This window comes from Polypterus senegalus, chromosome 6, assembly GCF_016835505.1.
Source record: "Polypterus senegalus isolate Bchr_013 chromosome 6, ASM1683550v1, whole genome shotgun sequence".
Lineage (NCBI taxonomy): Eukaryota > Metazoa > Chordata > Cladistia > Polypteriformes > Polypteridae > Polypterus > Polypterus senegalus.
Genome location: NC_053159.1, coordinates 136703107 through 136726985, shown reverse-complemented (window position 1 = coordinate 136726985; position 23879 = coordinate 136703107). Strand labels below are relative to the sequence as shown.

General features: G+C 37.5%; 1 protein-coding gene across 1 annotated transcript in view; it reads right to left on the bottom strand.

The window, feature by feature from the left end:
- The window catches only part of LOC120531679 (protein mono-ADP-ribosyltransferase PARP14-like), a 72820-nt gene that overhangs the window by 48594 nt on the left and 347 nt on the right, over positions 1-23879 (bottom strand). The window contains exons 2-7 of the mRNA XM_039757298.1: positions 16552-16661; positions 16442-16469; positions 14903-15091; positions 13843-14079; positions 964-3206; positions 149-382 (exon numbers count right to left, since the gene is read on the bottom strand). Of these exons, the coding sequence (XP_039613232.1) occupies positions 149-382; positions 964-3206; positions 13843-14079; positions 14903-15091; positions 16442-16469; positions 16552-16661 (3041 nt within the window). The remainder of the gene's footprint in view (positions 1-148; positions 383-963; positions 3207-13842; positions 14080-14902; positions 15092-16441; positions 16470-16551; positions 16662-23879) is intronic.

The window sequence follows — 23879 nt, the reverse complement described above, 5'->3', positions numbered from 1 at the left end:
TAATGTTTAATAATTCATGTTATCTTCATCTACAAGCTGATTTTTCCTATTTTCTGTTTTCTAATAAATAATGAATCTATAAAATAATACAGAGTTAATGCTAGAAATATACTGGTATCCATCTATTATACAATATTCAGCATATTACCTCCTCAGAATTGTTTTGTCCTTTATTCCAGTATGGTGATATAGCATGAAAAACCAGGCGGCAACTCAATGCACATGCTTCAGTTTTCACAATGTCTCCTGTTTTTAGGTTAGAAGATGCTTCTTTTTGAATAAGGGTCTGAAGCTTGGATCCTGCTGCTTTCAAAATGGCTTGTGAAACAGCTCCCTTACTTAGTTCTAAGTCGGTATCAATTGAATTCACAATGATGTCAGTCTGAAAATGTATCAAGAAAGCATTAAAGATTAGGGAAAATTTTCCTTAATAAGGAAACAATTCATGTAAGGAAAACACCTTCTGAAAATTAGTTTCATTTTCTTTACTTCTAATCATTGCATCATTGAATAATTTTACATGTTGTACAATAAATTCAGCTATATTTTAAACACTGTATGAAAACTATCCTTGTGAAGACTCCTTCTGTGTTAGCATTGAAGACTATTTCTTCAAAAGGCAGGACGAACTTCAGATTCACAAAATGAGAAGCAATCTGATCTCATAAGTTTAGGACAACGTAAAGTGCTCTACGAGATGTGCTAACCTCACTTCACCACTGGGACTTGCACCATGAAGGACTGGGACTGTGCACAGAACAATTATTTAACTGATCTGTCTTGTGGTTTTTGAGAGAAAGCAGTTGTTACTTTCTTGTGTATGTAGAGAAATAATGCATTAATGCAGGACATTTCTGATTAAAATTATTACTATAAAAAAAAAAAATCAGTAATATGCGTTTTTATTAGTTGGCCTGCATGATGGTGCACGTTCATTAATAAGATCAATGATTATTGACTTACTGCAGCTTCTTCAATGTTTCCTTTTATTAAGCTGATCATCAATCCTTCTTTAGTTTGCATGCTCTCCAAGTTTTCTCCAACAGGGGCTTTACCAGAGACTCTTTTTTCACTATTAGACACTCTTGGAGTTGCTCTAACAATCTTTTTTGGATTTCTGTTCTGCAAAGCAGTACTCATAGCAGTTACAGTTTTGTCATCATTATTAACCAGGTAAATCTTTTTTAAAGTGCGGTCTTCAGCAAGCATTTCACATTGTTCCTGAACAGCTTTTACAATTGTTTTTGCACACAGGTCTAAAGGGAACCCAAAGATTCCAGAACTAATGGCTGGTATTGCAATTGATTTTAGATGGCGATTCTCTGCAATATTTAAACATGTTTTCACTGCCTTCTGCAACAGAAATATAGCCTTTTCAGGGTTACTGAACATACTCCATCTGGGGCCAACTGCATGAATCACGTATTTGCAAGGAAGTTTCCCAGCTTTTGTAATTACTGCATCACCTGGATTAAGTTTCTCTCCCATGAGATGCTGGTCACACATTGTTTGCAGCTCTGGTCCTGCAGCTTTAAGAAGTGCACCTGCAAGCCCTCCAATATGTTGAAGGTCTTCATTAGATGCATTGACTACTGCATCAACAGGTAAGCTGCATATATCTGCTTTACAAACAGCTATCATAACCCCACTTGGTAAACAAACTTCGACTTGTGGTTGGGTGATGTCGTCATCCTCATCTAAAAAGGCTTCCTTTTCCTGAAGCATTATTACACAATTGTAATCGCGGAGTACAGTGCTGTAGTACAGCTTCTCCTCCTTTTGGAAGCACTTTTTTGCACCTGCTTTTTTAATTGTTAAACATTCGAGGTAAATATTCTGTATAAGATTCTGTAACACCTTTTTGGCATCCAGTACATAAAACTTTGGTCCAGCCAAGGAAATGCTGGGTCTTCTCATACGCACATCAAACTCAATGTTGACTTCTTGTAAATTTATACTCTTCCTCCACGTATCAGCTTTCCGCATTTTAATGAAATCTACAATTGCACTTGATTTTACTGCAATATTTTCCTGGATGTGTGTATTTCTGTTAATAAAGTCATACAGCTTCTCATACACCTGCTCCACTGACTTGTTTTCACCAGCAATGATCAGCTGCTTCTCATGGACTTGAATGGATACGGTCACATTTTCTGAGTTCAGTTCCCTACATAGACCATCCATTAACTGGATGCATTCCTGCTTCTGGGTTACGTTGTAGTCATCTGCACTGGTGTTCCGCACTCCTAAAGTGTTCCTTACTTGTCTTTCTGCTGCACTCAGTGCTACTTCGTCACTGCTGACAAGGTTCAATACCCCTTGACTGATTTCATAAGCCGCATTTATGCCCTTTGAAGTAAACATTTTATGGAATAAGAGGTTGTTGTCTGCCATTGTCAGATATTGCACAATAAACATATCAAGTTCAATAGCTTTCTTCTTCAGAATAATCATCTTTTCCAGAACTTGACTTTTTGTGGCATATACCTCTGTGCTTAGACCACAAATGTTTAGGCATTTTTCCTTCGGCATGAAGTTGAGTTTTAGGTCAGGGTATTGCATAGTGCTTCTCTCTTCAAAGCCATCACATTTAAGAAGGTGATATTGTGGTGTTGTCATTCCAACCTTTTCCGTCACACTGTTCTTTTCTCTTTCAATAATCCTAGTGGCTTCTGCAATAGCACTAACCATTATCTCTTGGATCTGATCAACATTTTCTGCAACTCCTGCTAGAATTACCATGTCCTTATCTAACTCAGGCAATAGCATCACAGACGTTGGCAAAACATTGATAACCTTTTCCTTGGCAATATTCCATGCTGAATGGTCCACGTGATTTTTAAAGGATTTGTAGTGGGACATAATCTTTAAGAAGGCATCTGAAGCCTCTTTTTCCCAGCTTTTCACATCTTTGGCTTGTTTATGATTCTGTAGCAGAGTAGAGGGAGTGATATTCACTGCTGGATTTGAGAAGTCTATTCCACAAAAATGATCTGACATTTCTTTGCTTATTAGATCAATATGACTGGCATTTCTCTGAAGAAACTTAAAGACATGTTCATCAATGTTCTTAATAAATGCATCTGGCATCTTCCACTGTGGCCTGTCTTTGCCATACAAGGCCGTGCCCAAGCAGTAGTAATACAGGTACACCTTTACAGTAGTTTTTTGGATCACGTGGGTCTTCTCCTTTACAGATTCAGCAACTGATGAAAAATTAAAAATAAAATAAATAATAGTAAAACAAATAATTGCAAATGATTTTTCATTATGTTCATTATGTCAGTTCACTGAAGACAGAATAAACACAAAAAATCTAAATTGTACTGTTTTATAATAAACAAATGCCTAATGAACAAAAAAGGCAATTCTCCATAAATTGTAGTCACAAACAATACATACCGTATTACATTGTCTTTCAATATGCAGTCTCAAACAGGTCAAGTTCACTTTTGATCAAAATATTTCATTAATAGGAAACTACGTTTATCACTATGTTTATGATAGACACTTGCCATAAACATCCAATTTTGAAGTTTTGTGTTTATTTTGTTAGACCTAGTTAAGCAATTTAATGGAAGTTATGTTTGTTATACATATTTGTTATACATAACATTAAAACCTTCTATTATATTATATCTTACAACATTTGAGTGGGTATTTTTTTGGTGTTGATGGTTCATTTATGAGCATATTTAAAGAAACAACCAACAACATTACATGTTAGAAAGAATGGAATTGTTACATTAATATATCATATATACATATATTGTAAGAATTATTAGAAGGGTGGACTTCACTTTTTAACAAGAAATGATTGAATTTAGCCTAGCAGTTGTACTTTTAAAATTGACTTATAAAATTATTAAGAGTAACTGTGCAAAGATAATTAATTATAGCTAACCCCAGATGTTTCAGTTTAAATACTGGTACTATCTGAACATGTAAACAGTTACCTGATACATAAAACTGTGAGAGCATTAGAAAGTGTAGTGATATACCTGAGTGTTTAATTTGCATATTTAATGCATACTACGAATATAAAAACTGACAACAGGAATTTTTTTGAAATATTAACTTATTCTTTTTAAGAAGTTTATTTTTTTAATTATTAAAGAATATCTTGCAAACTCCACACAGGGAGGACCTAGGAAGCGAACACAGGAGAGGCATGTTCTCCTCGTGTCTGTGTGGGATTCCTCCGGGTACTCCGGTTTCCTCCCACAGTCCAAAGACTTGCAGGTTAGGTGCATTGGCGAACCTAAATTGTCCCTAGTGTGTGCTTGGTGTTTGGGTGTGTGTGTGTGTGTGCGCCCTACGGTGGGCTGGCGCCCTGCCCGGGCTTTGTTTCCTGCCTTGTTCCCTGTGTTGGCTGGGATTGGCTCCAGCAGACTCCCGTGACCCTGTAGTTGAGATATAGCGGGTTGGATAATAGATGGATGGATATCTTGTCTCTTCTTCCAAAACAATAAGTGAAGCTTGTTTCTGACACAGGCTATGTGATTGATAGTGAAAGGCTTGTGAAAGAGAAAACAGAAGTGATTGAAAGGTTGCCTGCTTTGGAGTTGGCGCTTATCATTCAAAGTAAATGTTACTTTAAGTAAAAAAAAAAATAAAAACTGACATTTGAATGTGATAGGCAGCATAAATGTAAAGGAGTAAAAGTACATTTTTATGGTCTTCAAATGTACTTTAGCAAAAATAAAGTACAGTAGCCAAAAACTCAGTGCAATTTATCCAGACATGTACAAATACAATTAACAGAAAAGTTAACAATAAATACAAACTCAGAAAATACATGCTGCATTAGAGAACACATCACCTATGATAATAGTATTGTTCATATGAATGGATGTTGAATAGTCTAATGTTTTCAAAATAAATACTGTCCTTGAATCTAGTGGCATTAATGATTGGTTCTGAATTAATAATTAATTACTGTAATGCACTCCTCTCAGGACTACCCAAAAAAAGACATAAATCGTTTGCAACAAGTGCAGAATGCAGCTGCTAGAATTCTAACTAGGAAAAGAAAATCTGAGCACATTTCTCCAGTTTTGATGTCACTACACTGGTTACCTGTGTCATTCAGGACTGCCTTTAAAATTCTGCTTATGGTTTATAGTACTAGGTTGTTGTACCGTGTTAGCCATTATGAATGTAGAGAAAAGCCAAGCAAAATGACACCTTTTATTGGCTAACTAAAAAGATTACAATATGCAAGCTTTCGAGGCAACTCAGGCCCCTTCTTCAGGCAATGGATTACATCTTGCCTGAAGAAGGGGCCTGAGTTGCCTCAAAAGTTTGCATATTGTAATCTTTTTAGTTAGCCAATAAAAGGTGTCATTTTGCTTGGCTTTTCTCTGCTTATGGTTTATAAAGCCTTAAATAATCTCGCCCCATCGTTTATATCGGAATGTCTGACACCTTATATTCCAAATCATAACCTTAGATCCTCAAATGAGTGTCTCCTTAGAATTCCAAGAACAAAACTTAAGAAGTGGTGAGGCGGCCTTCTGCTGTTATGCACCTAAAATCTGGAATAGCCTGCCAATAGGAATTCGCCAGGCTAATACAGTGGAGCACTTTAAAACACTGCTAAAAACACATTACTTTAACATGGCTTTCTCCTAACTTCACTTTAACTTAATCCTGATGCTCTGTATGTTCAATTCATCATAATAACTATTCACGGTGGCTCTAAAATCCGTACTGACCCCTACTCTCTCTTCTGTTTCTTTTTCCGGTTTCTTGAAGCTTACTCAAAGCTTCATGATGCTCCAACAATGATGGATGGATTAAAAGGCAGAAGTTTACGTGACCATCATCATCAAGTCCTTCCGTGAGAACCCTAAATCCAAAGAGGACTGTTTCATTTATGTTAGGTAGAATGCCCAGAGGGGACTGGGCAGTCTAATGGTCTGGAATACCTACAGAATTTGTTTTTTTCTCCAGCCGTCCAGAGTTTTTTTTTTTGTTTTTTCTGTCCACCCTGGCCATTGGACCTTACTCTTATTCTATGTTAATTAATGTTGACTTATTTTGTTTTCTTACTGTGTCTTATTTTTCTATTCTTCATTATATACGCCACTTTGAGCTACTTTTGTATGAAAATGTGCTATATAAATAAATGTTGTTGTTGTTATGGTTCTGAATTTACAGGATTTAATAACAAAAAATGGATCTCTTGTCAACTTTCAAAATGAATAATTAAAATAAATAAATAAATAAAATCCTCCCTTTTGTTACTATTTTAAACGTTTGTACAGTACTTTTAGTACTTTTCCTCTAAATTCTTAGCAAGGAAAAAACAGCACGTTAACTTTCTCTGGATTTAGGACGTGACTCACACAAGGTCTGTTTTTTGGCCACACAATGTTTCTATTCCACAACACGGCTGTGTTTCAAGTAATGAAACAAATTATATGTGTTATGCTAGCTGATGCTACAGTGTCTGGGTGCTGTAGTTTTATTTTTATTTTTTAATAAAACGGTTATAAGCCCATGAAAGCATACAGTAGAAGGGAACTTTTACCAAACTTACTGACATGATCAAAATTAGTTTGGTTGCAACTCTACTGTTAGCATTGGTTGATTTTTAGTATATCTCCCAGCCCTAAGGTCAAGCATCATATGTAAACGATATAAGGCACCGTCAATCAGAAATCCTGAAGGCTGACTTCGCAGCTTTGATTAAAGACACGAAGGAGAGGACCCCATCGGCAAAGATCTTCGTTTCGGGTCCACTACCTCTCGTCAGACGATCCAACGAGTACTACAGTCGTCTGCTAGGATTGAACAACTGGCTACAGGGTTTCTGCAAGAAGAAGGATGTCGGTTTCATCAACAATTGGAATCTCTTTTTGGAAAGGCCGCGTCTCTTCAAGCTTGATGGCCTGCATCCGAACAGTTTCGGTGCCCGGGTCCTCTCCGAAAACACATCGAAGGTAATTTGTTTTTCTTGACTATCTATCTCTGCTCTTAACCCCTTCGAAATGATACTGTTGTGCCAGGACATGATAAGTGTTTAATAGAATCTTCCGTTAAAGTGCACAACATTAATACTGTAATAAGCAATCTCAATGCACGTAGAAAATCTAGGAAATACGGCATAAACTCCAATAATCTAATTAAAATTACTATTTTAGAGGAACAATGTATTAAAACTATAAAAACAGATCACAGATTAAACAAAAATACACACAGAGCGGCTAATAAAATAATTTAGTTCCTATTCCAAATATCAATAAGCACATAGTATTCATCTCTGCACCTCGAAACATTAAATATGGCACTATTAAATGTTAGAGCTTTAACTAACAAAACGTTTTTTTATCAACGATCTTATTAGTGATAAAAAAAAATTAGATTTTGTTGCACTAAGTGAAACATGGCTTAGCTCAGACGGCGCAGTTTTAATCGAATCTGCGCCTCCGGATTACAGTTTTACTCGTGCAGACCGCCAGGGAAAAAGGGGGGGCGGATTGGCTAACATTTACTCAAGCCGATTAAAATGTAAAGATGTCAGTTTTGGTAAGTTCAAGTCCTTTGAGTATCTCGCCATTGTTATTCATGGAGATTCTCAAGTTCTAGTATTATCCGTGTATAGACCTCCTAAATATAACGCGTCTTTTTTTGAGGAATTCTCTGACTTAATGTCAATTTTAATTACTAACTATGACACACTCCTAATAGTTGGCGACTTTAATTTTCATATAGATAATCAGTGTGATCTAAAAGTAAAAGAATTTATGAACCTCCTGGATTCTTTTGATTTGAGACAACTCATAAATCAGCCTACACATAAAGCAGGTCATATGTTAGACTTAGTGATTACTAAAGGACTGAAAGTTGATATAAAACAGATCATTGATATTGGTCTATCAGACCATTTTCTTCTACTTTTTAATATAGAAATAATGATAAAAACACTCATGAGAAGCATATTGTTAAAAAACGCTTCTTTGACTCGACAGCAGCTTTAAAACTTACAAACATTCTAAGCAATCAGTCCGTTTATAGTGCCAGCTATAATAGTGAGGATAATGTAAATAGTAAGGTGGAAAGATTTAATACTAAAGTGAGAGCTGCTGTTGACATAGTTGCACCTGAAAAGACAGTGAAAAAATCTTCTAGCATTGTTATACCATGGAAGACCCAAAGAGTGTCTGATTTAAAGAGAACATGCAGAGCTGAGCGTCAATGGAGGAAGACTAAACTTACTATCCACCATGAAATATTAAAAGTCAAAATAACAGAATACAATAACACTGTCCGTCTTGAGAGACGCTGCTATTTCTCAAGATTATAAATAACAATGCTAGTAATCCCAGAGTCTTATTTTCTACAACTGATCGCCTACTAAACCCAGGTAACTCAAAGGAATGCCTCCAAAGTTCTTCCAGTAAAACCTGTGAGGCTATCGCTGTATTTTTCAATCAAAAAATTAATGATATTAGAAATAACATAGTATATCCCTCCAACACTAAGGATCCTCCTAAACCCCAGCATCCTGTTATAAACAAATTAAACTCTTTCACTAGGATAGATTTACCTGATTTACAAAAAATAATCTCTCAATTAAAATCCTCCACCTGCATCCTTGACCCAATACCAACAAGGTTTTTCAAAGAAGTATCAGGCGTGCTAATTGATAATGTTCTGGACATAGTAAATTCGTCATTAGATACGGGGGTCTTCCCAGACTGTCTTAAGTGCAACTAGAGCAGAATGCAGGTGCTAGAATCCTAACTAGGAAAAGAAAATCCGAACACATTTCTCCAGTTTTAATGTCACTACACTGGTTACCTGTGTCGTTCAGGATTGACTTTAAAATTCTGCTTATGGTTTATAAAGCCTTAAATAATCTCGTCCCATCGTATATATCGGAATGTCCGACACCTTATATTCCAAATCGTAACCTCAGATCCTCAAATGAGTGTCTCCTTAGAATTCCAAGAACAAAACTTAAAAGAAGTGGTGAGGCGGCCTTCTGCTGCTATGCACCTAAAATCTGGAATAGCCTGCCAATAGGAATTCGCCAGGCTGATACAGTAGATAAATTTAAAACACTGCTGAAAACATATATTACTTTAACATGGCCTTTTTATAACTTCAATTTAACTTAATTTAACTTAATCCTGATACTCTGTATGTTCAATTCTTCATAATAACTATTCATGGTGGCTCTAAAATCCGTACTGACCCCTACTCTCTTTTCTGTTTCTTTTTCCGGTTTCTTTTTGGTGGTGGCCTGGTCTGGAATCCCTACAGATTTTATTTTTTCTCCAGCCGTCTGGAGTTTTTGTTTGTTTTTTCTGTCCCCCCTGGCCATTCAACCTTACTCTTATTCGATGTTAATTAATGTTGATTTATTTTGTTTTCTTATTGTGTCTTTTATTTTTCTATTCTTTATTATGTAAATCACTTTGAGCTACTGTTTGTATGAAAATGTGCTATATAAATAAATGTTGTTGTTGTTGATATGTTGCTTTGATGGATATGTTGCAGCCTTGATGACAACATATAAACCTTATTCACTGAGGACTGAGGAGCTCTAAAATGAAAATGACTGTGTACATTGTTGAACAAGAATCATAATATCTTCAATTCCACAGAGAACATTCAGGCATATTCACTATGAAGGCTATAGTTCTGAGTCAGCTTTGGTGGTCTGCTTCTCGAAAAAAAACACCTGTGCTTCTGTGGCAGACTTCATATAGACTTTTTTCAAAAAGACAAACATTTTGTTCTTTGAGCAGGTACATGCATATCTTAGGTAGGCTAAAATGAAAAAGATGAACAGCACTACCCCTGCTAAACTGATAGAAGTGCTGATAAAATCAGTGTCAGTATACAGCCAACCCAAAGAAATAATGTCACATGCAGATTTACCTCATTTTCTAAAATTAAATGCAGTGAAACATGGGACCTCAGTAACATAACAATGAGGCAACAGATCATAGTTTTAAGTAAAACAAGACAACTATAATATGTCACTTGAGTGCAGGACAGTTAATTTGTTTTCTTTACTTATCACACTACAACTGTAAAATATCCAGCAGATTAATTTCTAAACAGGCTGAAAAATCACAGTGGCCAATTATTCAAAAACCTTTTTGAAAAACTATGAAGGAAAAACAAAAAAAGGAAATTAGTAAACAGGATATAACTAGAGATTTGCAGTTGCTGCACCTCGTCTGTGGAACTCTATACCTCATTACATTAAGAAGTTACCTTCAATTGAACTGTTTAAAATTAGATTGAAGACCCATTTCTGTTCTTTAGCTTTTAGTGACCTTTACCAATACTGATGGTTGTCCTACTCTTAGTCATCTTCTTTCTTTTACTAACAGCTAGCTGTATTTAATTTTATTGTACTTTATTTCTATTAGTTTTATTTATGTTCATTGTATGTTTTATTGTAAAGCACTTTGGCTACAGCATTACTGATTTTATTTTAAATATGCTCTATAAATAAATTGACATTAACATACAACCTCATCAGAGTGTGCAGGTCAGAATCTGCCAAGGTGGCAAGTAGGGTAAGCTAATGTACCTGGCACATATAAATGGGAAGGTAATGAAAAGGCATGTTGACCAATTGTTAGCTACAAGTGTGGAATTGAACCTGAAAGAGAATTGTAAACTACAATGCTCTAATCAAAATCTGCAGTAAAAGAATAAAAGTTGATGATCCCAATATTACTGTTGAGACTATTGAGACTTTTAGGGAGTTATAGTGATGTTTCTCTCCTTCAAAAGGAAAACTAGAAAAGACTATGGTACTTTTCTTATAGGCTTAGATAATCTCCACATAGAATACCTTTAAGAAGTGGTCAAATGATAAAATGTCAAAAACAAAAGCCCCTAACTGTTTAATAGATGTTTTAATAGTATCGCTGGAGGCACAAGCAGGAAAAACCTCATCATGGGCTAAATAGTCACATCTGCTGCTGCCTGAGAACAAGTTTCTTTAGGGTACAGGTAGATCTTGTAGCTTGTAATCCCAGTGTTCCGAGTCTGCATCTCACATCTGCAATCTTAGGGTGGATGGCTTAAAACAGAGACTGAGAGTATCAACCCTGAGCAATTCTTTGGAAGTGACAAGAAGGAAACGTAAAATGTTGCTAGAGGACATTATAGGGCAGGTGTCCAACAACTGACAGAGATACCTGGCCCTCTTAAAAGAGACAAGGTGAGACCATGGAAGACTAGCAGTAGGGCAGAATACACAGCGTAATAGTATACTAAATGTAAAAACACTGAATAACGCTGAGAAAACCTTGAACAACAGAGAAAACTAACACTGCAAGAGCTCGCGCTCTAGTGCTACGAACCGCTGGCTAAAAACACTTTTTTTAATGAGTTTTAAGCACAGGGAAAAAACGAACATTTGAAAAATCCGTAATTTAATAAACCACCAAAAAAAGTAACATTACAGTGATCGGTTCATAGCGTGCATTGTTGCAAACAGAAGTAAAGCGGAGGTTAAAATCCAATAGAAAAAAGTCTTCATTAAATACAACAAGGTTAAAACAATGCTCGGATCTGTCTTTTTAAAACCAAGCCTTTTGCGTCCAGCCGTTTCTCTCTCGCTCTTTCTCTCTCTGCACAGGGAGAGACTGAATATGTGGGGAAATCATCGGCGTGCACAAACCGAAAGGGAAACTGGCTTGTTCATATACCGAGTCTGTGGTCATGAACAGATGCAAAAGTTTGGCGAACTTTTTGGTCGTAAACCGATTTGTACATGTTCCGAGACGTTTGTGAACCGTTCGTGTTAAATGTTATTTGTACATAGTACAAAGAAACTCTTAGTTGCATTTCTCCTTTGAACACTGCACAGTGATAAAACACCACCAAAAACACAAAAAAAAAAAAAGTATATATAGGACGCAATGTATCTACATATATTGTATACACACACACACACACACTCACACACTGTATATACATTGTGGATGAACCTGTCCCTGAATCTGTTGGCTTATCTTTCTAAGACAGTGAGTGTTGTATAAGTCCTGAACAGAAGGCAGCAAGGTGCCTGTAATATTTTTTGCTGCCTTCACCAGACTCTGTAGGGTTTTATAATCTTCAGACAAACAGATGTCATACCAGGATGTAATGCTGCCAGTGACGATGAGACATGCAAGCTTTCCTCAGATGTCTGAGGAAGTAGAGACACTGATAAGCCTTTTCTGAGTGTGCCGTGTTCACCTTGGTTCACCAGTGATGGTCACTTCAAGAAATTTAAAGCTGGTCGCCCTTTGAAAGGAATCGCCTCTGGCAGAGACAGAAGTGTGATCTGTTTTCTGCTTTCTAAATTCTCCGAGTAGCTACTTGGTTTTGTTAACATTAAGAATGAGATTGTTGTCCTGGTACCACTGGGTCTGCAAGTAAACTTCTCTGTAAGCTGCCTGATCATTGTTGGTGATCAGGCCTATGATAGTGGTATCATCAGCAAATTTAATACTGAGAGTTGGAGATGTGTCTAGCCAACCATCATAGGTGAGCAAGTAGTACAGAATGTGGCTTAGCATATTACTCTGTGGAGTGCCTGTGTTAAGGATTAGCATGGATGATGGGATGATGCCAATCTACATATGGTGAGTGCTATTATTTAGGAATTACAACACCAAGTTGCAGAGGGTGATGCTAAATCCTAAACTGATAATTTTGGTTGTCGGCTTTGCTGATTCAGCAGTGTTAAATTCTTAGCTGTAGTATTTAAACAGGACTCTGGCATAACAGTTTTGATTATCCATAGCTGCCAGGAACTGGTTGTGATGATATGTAAATTAGCAATGATCAGGAATATTGTTTCTAATGTGTCCACTCTCATGTGCTACCGGTCTGTAGTCATTCTAGCAATCTTCTTTTGTTTTCTTAGGCACACAGATCATCGTTGTCCTTTTGAAGCATGCACGGACCACAGATTGTCTCAACTGAACATGAAGATGTCAGATAATTGGTTGTTACATGTTTGCAAAATGCCACCTGAAATTCTATCTGGACCAGATGCCATATGGACATAAACTTATTTAAATGTCCTCTCTTTATGTCATGTACAGAAATTGAAAAGAATAAATCATGTGGCGCTGCAGGCATTAGAATGGTGGGCTTTGTAGTCTGAAAGATTTTTTATGAATGCCAAAGTTTGTATGAATTATTACAGCTGTTAAATTCTATCTGTAGTTTACAACATTACTGACATTTAGCCATTTTGATTGCTTTTCTGAGTTTGTATCAGAAATTCTTGTGTTTCCATGTCACTTTTGAAAATTCAGTATTGTTTGCTTTCAGTTACCACTAAAACAGTGGCCACTAGTTGGTAACACTCAATGCAGTTATGTCGCAGACAAACTTATACCTGAACAATTTATTTCTGTGAGCTTCAAACATTTCAAGCATTACTGTTGGCATGAAAAGACTGTGAAATGTTTTCACTTTATTCTGTTATCATTACTGCTTCAATAACAAAACAAATATCATTTTAATTATTAATCTTGAACAATGACAGAGTAATGGAGTGTTTCACTTTCTGAGACATATGGGTGCTCCACATTTTAATTTAAGTATATATTTTCAAAATCATAAATCACAAAAGTGTTTAAAAAAGTTCTGTAAGGTGGTAAATGATCTCTCTTTCATCTAGCACATTAAAAACAGATCAAAATTATCTTTATCCTTTCACCCAAAATGAGTGTCTTCATGCAGCAGAAGAAAAAAAAGACATCCAAATAGAAAATAGCACTCATTCTACACATAGGAATAAACTTCCTAGGCCAAGAGCAGAACAAATACTCTTACTTAAACAATTTACAATTATATTTGATTTACCTTTATGATCCAGAAAGTCGACAATTGCAGATTGTTCCTCAACTAACAAGGTAACCTTTTCAACTTGGCCTCCACCAATTTGTGGTCGCTCAAAGTATAAGCATATCATGTCCTCACTGATATTGGTTGGCAAGTCCTCTACAATGATGCTTTTTGTAGGTCCCAGATGTTTTGCTGTGAGCTTGTTTTGGCAAAATCTTCCATGTGTTCTGCATTTCTCCAAAAAATGTAGTATACCTAAAGATGCAAATATTAGTCATTCTTAGAAATTACCAAAAAAATAAGCAGAATGAAGTTTATTAGTATTCATGGAAGAATACAGAAAAAAGGCTATATATGAACTTAAGCAAATAAATTTTACATACACATGTAGAGAGACTAGCAAGTGAGAATATGTTATTTGCAGTGCTGGACCTTTCACATTGCAGAATAACCCCAACCTAGTCAGGTAGCACTGTTTATTACTGGCAGTAATTTAATTATATCCTTGTAATAAGCTTGAACTGTAAACGTCATTACACCATGAAAAGTACAAAGGAGGCTGGATGAGTGTGTATTTTTCCTAAGTGTGACCAAACATGCAGGGTAGTGGTACAATTGGTTTTCTAATACAAGAAGGGAGATGCTGGGCAGGTTGACTCTCCTCAAAAGTGATGGTACTGAGAAGTCATAAAGACAAATTGACTCTGGAGATCATTAAGGCACATGTATATTTTAAGTTATTCTATATAAAAATAAACTTTTTGATAGCTCAGTAATAAAGGTGAAATATTTCAATTATTTCAACTTCAAACAGTTATGTTCCTGATACATTATACAAAGAACTGATAAACTCAGAATGGAAACAAATCTCTTGAGACTTTCTAATAAGGGGATTTACTTGAACTATTAAGGCATAAAAAGGGACAAATATGCAAAATGTACTATATGTATAACTTTAAAAAAAGGGAATAATAAGGCTGTAAATGACAATTTTCAAAATCTTTTCATATGTTATACATTTTAATATAGTACTAATGTCTACTTTTTGTGACAGTGCAATAAGCATCAAAAATCATACCTCTGCCATCCCTGAATGACACAACAGCTTTATTAATTTCAGAGATGAGTTCCACAGTGAAATCTTCACCTTCAGCTAAACTAGAGATGTTTTCCACCATCATAATCAATACATCTTTGGATATCTTGTCATGAATATTCTCCACAAGAGCCAACGCACATTGTGGCTCTGAACTTTCTTCACCAGTGACTGCTTCATGATAAAAATAATACAACATAAAGATCCAGATGGAATCATTTATCTATTTAAAACAACATTTATAAGGTATAAGGAATTAAGCAGTCATTTTTATAGACACTAAGTAAATTAATGTTAGGGTACATTGGATACAACATTGTTATTTCCATTCTATGAATAGCTGATTCTTATGCTTTTGTATTAAGCAGACAATGTGAGTTGCAAATTGCAGAATTAGACAAAACTGAACAGTGTGTAAAAACACTGTATATAACAGTAGGAAAAGACAATGGAACAGGCGGTGGGACTCTTGTAGCAGTCCTCCCAAATCAGAAAGATGCCAAAGAGGCTAAATTTTTCAAGCATGACGCCTTTATTATAAATAAGGCACACAGAGGGACATGAACAAAGAGTGAACAATAAACTGTACTACTTAAAAGGAAACCATGACCTCACTCCCTCTGCTCTGGAATCACGTGCTGCCACCTAGCGAACTGGAGAGTCACAAAAGGACTTTTGCCTGATTTACATGTAAGACATTAAACATTGCCATATTTCTGTCACCAGGGTACCAGATTCTTTTCTCTGTTAGCAATGATGTGTTCTAGGCCACACATTTCAATCTTTATTTACACCTTGCTGGCCCCAGTCTCTGTCTTTTACCATAATTATCTAAGAGGCAAACCACTGCACCAGTTAAAGGGAAAAAAACAATTCTAATAATGAACTCTTAGGAAAAACTAGATTTCTAACTGCAAAACTGGTTTGTAGAAATCTGATAGAGAACAATGCATTTGTTTTTCCAGTGAGCAACAGACAATACTAGCCTGCACATCATACCACAGTAGAAGGAACATTTTGAAAAACAGCCGGTTAAATAAAAATAGCTAGTATTTGCGATACTGCATTGGACCTTCAGCAAAAAAAAAAAAAACCCAAAAAAACCCCAAAAAAAACACATTTTGCACTTTTATTTCAATTACAAATAAAAATACGGGAGTGCCTTATTGTACCCTTTACACTGTACCACACCTGCAAACCACTGCACCGGTTAAAGAGGAAAAAAAAACTAAAATATGGTGTTGAATTCATAAATGTAATAATGAGATCATAAGAAAAGCTGGACTCCTAAAAGCAAAACTTGTTTTAAAAATCTGACGAGAACAATGCATTTGTTTTTCCAGTGAGCAACAGAAAATACCAACGTTAACATCATACCACAGTAGAAAGAACATTTTAAAAACAACAAATTAAATAAAAAATAGCTAGTATTTATGATATTGCATTAAACCTTTATCAAAAAGAACACATTTTATACTTTTATTTAAATTATAAATAAAATATGGGAGTGCCATACGGTACCTTCCTTCAGTTTCTCACTTTCTTCATTCTGAAAGATACATATGTATTTGAAATTAACATGATTGAGATTTTTAAAATGTATTTCTGGAAAGTATAGTTGATGTACTCACAGGAAGTAGCCCTTTAGACTCAGCTTGTTCTGGAAGTGTGACTTTCAGCTTTACTGTTTCATTATCCACGCTCAGTTCGTGGCTGGTCTTTTCTAGGACCTGTTTTCTTACTAAAGCAATATAACAACACAAAGCAAGGTAAAGGGAAATAATATGCACTTTTCTATTAACAATAAAAATGTAGCAATAACAGAACATCCTGTTTAAAAAATGACAGTCTAAAAATTGCGGATTGTTAAAAGTTTACTTTAATCAAAAGATAAGCAGTTTAATTTTCACACAAATCATTCTGCAGTTGAAAGAGAAACACGTAAAAACACTGTAAAACAATAATGGCAACTTAGTTAAAATGGCCTGTGTAAGGGGATCCAAAGTCAAGTCAAGTTGGGGAGCATGCACTGGTACAGTGTGTTGCCACACCCACTACACGGCGAAACAACTCGAAATCCCAGTTTGCAACCCCCCCAGGCAGACACACGGTCCAGTCCCACCCTCCGGAAATGACCCTCTATCTGCCGCAGCCAGGTGTTACGTGGGTGACTCCTTGGCCTGGTCCAGCTACTCGGGTCCCCAACAATGAGGATCTTATGAGCCGGATCAGCCTCGGGGGGAAAAGTGCCACATGGCCATAGTGCCGTAAATGACGCTCCCTTACAATGCAGGTAATGTGCCTCATTTGGGAATCCATGAGCAACCACTCATTTGACACAAAGTCAAGCCAATGGTACCCAAGGATTTTCCGGAGAGACACAGTACCAAAGGAGTCCAGTCTTCGTCTCAGGTCACTGGATAGCGTCCATGTCTCACAACCATATAGCAAGACAGGAAGCACCAGGACTCTAAAGACTTGGACCTTCGTCCTATTGCATAGATATAGGAAGTGCCACACACCCCTTTCCAGCGACCTCATGAACCCCCATGCTCTCCCAATCTGTCTACTGACTTAACAGGAAGAGTCACCAGTGACATGTATGTCACTGCCAAGGTAAGTAAACCTCTCAACAAGGTCAACACTCTTTCCGCAAACAGGCACACTACTGATGGCTGTGCCCAAGAGGTCATTAAAGACCTGGATCTTGGTTTTTATCCAGGACATTCATAATTCCAGACACTCAGACTCCTCACTCAGTCTCTCGAGCGCCACAATCAGAACCTCCATGACTTTGTGAAGATCACAGCATTGTCAGCAAAGTCAAGATCCGTGAATCTTTCTTCACCAATAGATGCCCAACATACGCTGGACCCCACGACCTTGCCCAACACCCAGTCCATACAAGCATTGAACAGAGTAGGAGGCAAGAACACACCCCTGACGAACCCCAGAATCAACTGGGAAAACGCAGAGGTTCTGTCTCCACTCTGCACAGTACTTGCAGTACCAGTGTACGCCTAGGCCAGCCATGATATCCAGCAATCTCGAGGGTATGTTGCGAACCCTCAGGATGTCCCACAGGGTAGCTCAATCAACCGAGTCGAAAAGATCCAGCTCTAACAGTATTCCAGGGGAAAGAGAACCATCAGAACAGCACAGGTAATGATGAAGTTCAAATTGATAAACATTTCCCCTTAAGACATTATGACAGGGACATTTTGCTAAGTAATTTATTTTGATAGTGAATTTGCATTGTGAATGTTGAATGGTATTTCCTGATAAATTACGAACAGTTATATCACTGGGTACAACCTCTGTGGAAATTCATGAGAAAAAAATGAATTAAAATGACTGAGTCTAAGCATCTGGGGCCTCATGTATAAACGGTGCGTACGCACAGAAATGTTGCGTAAGAACTTTTCCACGTTCAAATCGCGATGTAGAAAACCTACACTTGGCGTAAAGCCACGCACTTTTCCACGGTACCTCATGCCTTGTCGTACGCAAGTTCTCTGCTCGGTTTTGCAAACTGGCGGCACCCAGCGTCAAAGCAATGGTACTGTTCTTGTGTGATTACTCATTATTTTCATGACGCGGCTTTATAAATACACAGAAACTAACCGCATATTGTTTATTAGTGAAATGCATCTGATTGTAATTAACTCGTAACAATATAATGGTTCAGGGAACAGCCATAGTATTCCAAATACCATAACTGCTTTAGCGTTGTTACTCTCACTTCTTCTTCTTCTTTCAGCTCCTCCCGTTAGGAGTTGCCACAGCGGATCATCTTTTTCCATATTTCTCTCACTGCACCACTCAGAGTATTTATATCACTGTATCTGAGTGTGAATCACAGCAGCAGCTGATCGGAAAGAGAATTATCGGTATACAGCTTTAAGGACACGCTGTCTCAGCCACTGCAAAATGTTTTAAAGCCTTTCCTGTACAGACCTCGCGGTTCAGAAACAGTTTAATCCCAAGAACTTTAAATGCACTCAATCAATTGCTCCTTGTAGAACTGTTTGTACTTATAAGTACAATCACCCCACTGTAAACTTGCACTACAGTTATAATATCTCACAACCTGGGCCACTTTATAAAGCGTATTTACATATGATGACGATATCATTTTTAAGGTGAAATGCAGCAAAATATGTTTGTTAAATTATACACATAAAACTTTAACTTCATTTAAATAATCTATATTCTTCACTGGGAGTGTCGTGAAGGATAGAATAATTAAACATGTACTACGAAGATATTTCAATGTTCTTTAAACGTTTTGAAGAATCGGCGCTAAGCTTACAGATGGCTTAACTTCTATTACAGAGCTGATTGTGTGGCGATCAGTTACTTGGGAAAGAAAAGCAAGGACTCTTGGGGGCTACCAATATATATTGAATATAAAACAGAAAGAGAAAATAACAACACAGCTAAAAACGCAGCGACAAATTTCGACAATAAATTATTTCATCGAAGTGAAACACATGTTTAATAATGTGCTTTAACTCCTATCATCATGAAAATGACATCACGTATACATCTCAGTATTTTAGTTATTCAGAGAGCTGTAATATCACAAATGTAATGGACTCTGTGTTCAGTTGGAGGAAGAGAGCCAGTTTAAGAAGCAAGTAGTGATTCACACACATAGGCACATACGAGTAGAAGATCAAATACAAAACAAAGCATTTAACGTGCTACTTTAATTACGATGTAATTTTGAGAAACTGGTTAATTAAACGATTTTAAGATGAAGTTTATAATGTTCTACTAAATGACAAAATAAACTACGTGATTAAAGTGGAAAATTCGAGATTAAAGTTGACATTTCGTGCTTTTTCCCCACCGTGTGCCTTTTTTCTCTGTACCCTAATAAGCTTTCATATGACACTCAGACAGTGGGCTTACAACTCTTCTTTTCACGGCAACTTTGATATGTGACTTCTTTTTATTTCCGGCACTGTGCGATTTTGTGAATGTGAGCTTTCAAGTTTCTCCAACACGCTATGTCACTCGATCAACTTCAGTTTGTTGATTATACCACGGTTTATTTGAACAAATAGTATGTTTTTCCTTTGCCTCCACTTGGTATTCGCTGAAATTCTTATATTTTCCCCGTGCTTTTCCCATTGTCTTTTCACAGAAGGTTGCGCTTAAGGGCGATTTATATTGATTTGCATATTCAAATAGGCGTAATTCTGGGAGGATTTGGGGTGTTACAAAATGCTTGGCGCACGGCGTTAGTTTTCACGCTGATCGGGATTTATGTAGCGGAAGAACGTGGAAGTTGGAGTACGCACAGATTCCTGCATCTGGATTTTTCTGTGCGTAAGCACATTTCGGCTTTTGTGCTTACGCCATGTTATAGTGCGAGTTCTACGCACTGCGTTATACATGAGGCCCCTGGAATGATACCACCAGAATTAATTCAGTGCAAAAGAAGCATGATAATTCCTTATCATGTGTAGATATAAATTTGATTGGTCGGAACTGAATTAATATCTGTGATGTAAATGGACAGATGACTGGATGAGTGCACAGGAGTGAAGGTGGAGGTGAGTGAGGTGTTTGTACTGGGGTGTGGGTGGAAGGGAGTGCCTAGCCTGGCCCAGCCCAAACACCACTTGCTTTGCAAGAATTTGGTGATCCCAGCTGCAGAGATCAAATCTAGTAGGCCAACTAGGTTTGTTTTGGTTCTGTCTACATTAATAATTTTTTGCTCTTCCTGTTATTATCCTTCAGTATTGCATTTTAATACAATACTTTTGTATAACTTCGACTTTTCTACTTTTTGTTCTGAGTTAGGGTGCCACATAAAGCTGCCCTGTCCATTAAATAATAGTCTAGTGTACTTTTAATGTTTTAGCTAATTCCCAATGGATATTTACGTGCAAATAACATACAAAACATTCTCAAACCTGCATAATCCAAAGTCAGAGTCACAGAGGAACACAGCCTATGCTGTCTCTGCCAGCGGTAGGCTCCAGTAGGAATTAACTCTGGAATGGATGCTAGTCAATTGAATGGTCCACTTACAGTGCATCCAGAAAGTATTCACTACGCATCACTTTTTCCACATTTTATATTACGACCTTATTCCAAAATGGATTAAATTAATTTTTTTGCTTAGAATTCTACACACAACACCACATAATGACAATGTGAAAAAACTTTGAGGTTATTGCAAATTTATTAAAAATAAAAAAACTGAGAAATCACATGTACATAAGTATTCACAGCCTTTGCTTAATACTTTGTCTATGCACCTTTGGCAGCAATTACAGCATCAAGTCTTTTTGAATAAGATGCCACAAGCTTGGCACACCTATCCTTGGCCAGTTTCGCCCATTCCTCTTTGCAGCACCTCTCAAGCTCCATCAGGTTGGATGGGAAGCGTCGGTGCACAGTCAATTTAAGAGCTCTCCAGAGATGTTCAATCTGATTAAAGGGAAAGATGACTGCAGCAATATACAGAAACATCCTGGATGAAAACATGCTCCAGAGCGCTCTTGACCTCAGACTAGATGGTTCATCTTTCAGCAGGACAACGACCCTAAGCACACAGCCAAGATATCAAAGGAGTGGCTTCAGGACAACTCTGTGAATGTCCTTGAGTGGCCCAGCCAGAGCCCAGACTTGAATCCGATTGAACATCTCTGGAGAGATCTTCAAATGGCTGTGCACCGACGCTTCCCATCCAACCTGATGGAGCTTGAGAGGTGCTGCAAAGAGGAGTGGGTGAAACTGACCAAGGATAGGTGTGCCAAGCTTGTGGCATCATATTCAAAAAGACTTGAGGCTGTAATTTCTGCCAAAGGTGCATCGATAAAGTATTGAGCAAAGGCTGCGAATACTTATGTACATGTGATTTCTCAGTTTTTATTTTTAATAAATTTGCAAAAACCTCAAACTTTTTTCACGTTATTATGGGGTGTTGTGTGTAAAATTCTGAGGAAAAAAATGAATTTAATCAATTTTGAAATAAGGCTGTAACATAACAAAATGTGGAAAAAGTGATGCGCTGTGAATACTTTCCGGATGCACTGTACATTCAGTGTAGTGAACTTTATGGTAGGTGTGACAAGGCTCCAAAAGACTGGATATATGAATGGGTATCGCACTGGTTTAACTGGAATATCGTGTAAATGTTGGGTTCGTGATGTGGTGGTCGGAGACACAAACGCAGAATTCAATGGATGCTCTTCTGAGCGGGCTTTCTTTATTGCATAGTGCTGTCTCCGTCTGACGTACAAAACTTCCAGTTCCTATCCTTGCTTTTTTTTTCTGCACGTAACCAATCACCACAAGATAAACGTCTTTGTGAAATTAACACAAGTTATAAACTTAGACCTCAGAGTTTTCAGAACTTTAAATTATTAAAGCATGTGGGGGCACTGTGCTTGCTGGGATGGAGTTTTTAGAAATTTAAAAAAAATCTTTATTATACATGCTTAATTATGCCATCCATTCAGGTGCGCCCATCCCTGCAAGCATCTTGTGCGAGGCAGGAGTAAATCCTGAATGGGGCGCAAACACGTCGCAGGGTGAATACGTGCAACACAAAGCAGCAGGGTCAATAATACATAACAAAACCCCACATCCTACACGTTTTTGAAAGGAAACTGAAACACGCCGAGTAGACCCATCAGAAAAACATGCAAACTCAAGGCAGGGAACACCCGGGACCCCCTTGCTGCAAAGCAGCAGTGCAACCACCACGCCCCCACATGCTTTAATACATTTTAAAGTTCTGAAAACTCTGAGGTCTAAGTTTATAACTTGTTTTAATTTCACAAAGATGTTTATCGTGTGGTGATTGGTTACGTGCAGAAAGAAAAAGCAAGGATAGGAACTGGAGTTTTAGTACGTCAGACAGACACAGCACGCATGCAATAAAGAACCCACTCAGAAGAACATTCCATTGAATTCTGCGTTCGTGTCTCCGACCAGAACATCACGAACCCAACATTTACACGATATTCCAGTTAAACCAGTGCGATACCCATTCATATATCCAGTTTTTTGGAGCCTCGTCACACTTGCCATAAAGTGGGGACCCCTTAATGCAAGGGAGCAGCACTACAGCCACGCCACCGTGCCCCCCGCCACCAATGTTTAATACATTTCATCGTGAAGATGATATCAAGCATTTATCTTAGTATTCTGAATATTCATAAAGCAGGAATATCATGAAGTCAATGTGCGGCGATCGCTGTCTGCGCCTCTCAGTGCAAGAGGAAGTCAGTTTAAGAAGCGCATACAGATTAACAACTGGGTCGGAGAACACTTAATATAAAGCATTTAATGAGCTACATTAATTTATGACGGGGTTTGAGAAAATCTAGTAAATTAAACATTCAATTTAAGATGAAGTTTAGTTTGCGACATTCTACTGACAAAAACTACTAAAATAAAGTGGAAATGTCGACTTTAATCTCGACATTTAGATTTTTTTTTTCACCGTGGCCCTAATACGCTTCCGTAATGGAAGCTCTGAACCAAAGGTTGGCTGGAGTGCTTTATGGCAGGTCTGAACCAAATGAGACTGGTTGTCATCGATCCCTACAACAGAGCATTCCCAATGAAGACACACGAGAATCAAACGCAGGTCCGCGCAGAAAACATTATTCCCCTGGGTTAACGATGCCCGTCATTGATTTTATCGAACAGTAGATGTCATTAAAACTGTTACTTCGGTAGTTCTGAAAATTATAGCCATTTTAGAATGTTATGTTTTACTCATCCCGGTCAAACCAAACTTTACTCACCGTCACAGAATTAATACAACACAATACACAAGGGGGGTGGAGGACAACCAAAACGCCGCGCACCCGTACGTATCCCGACAGTGGACAACGACACTCGGATGATGTTTAAAACGAATGCTTGGCTCGCGCTATGCAGCTGAACACGAGTGGCGTGTTTATGACGGAGGGCACGCACGCCCGGT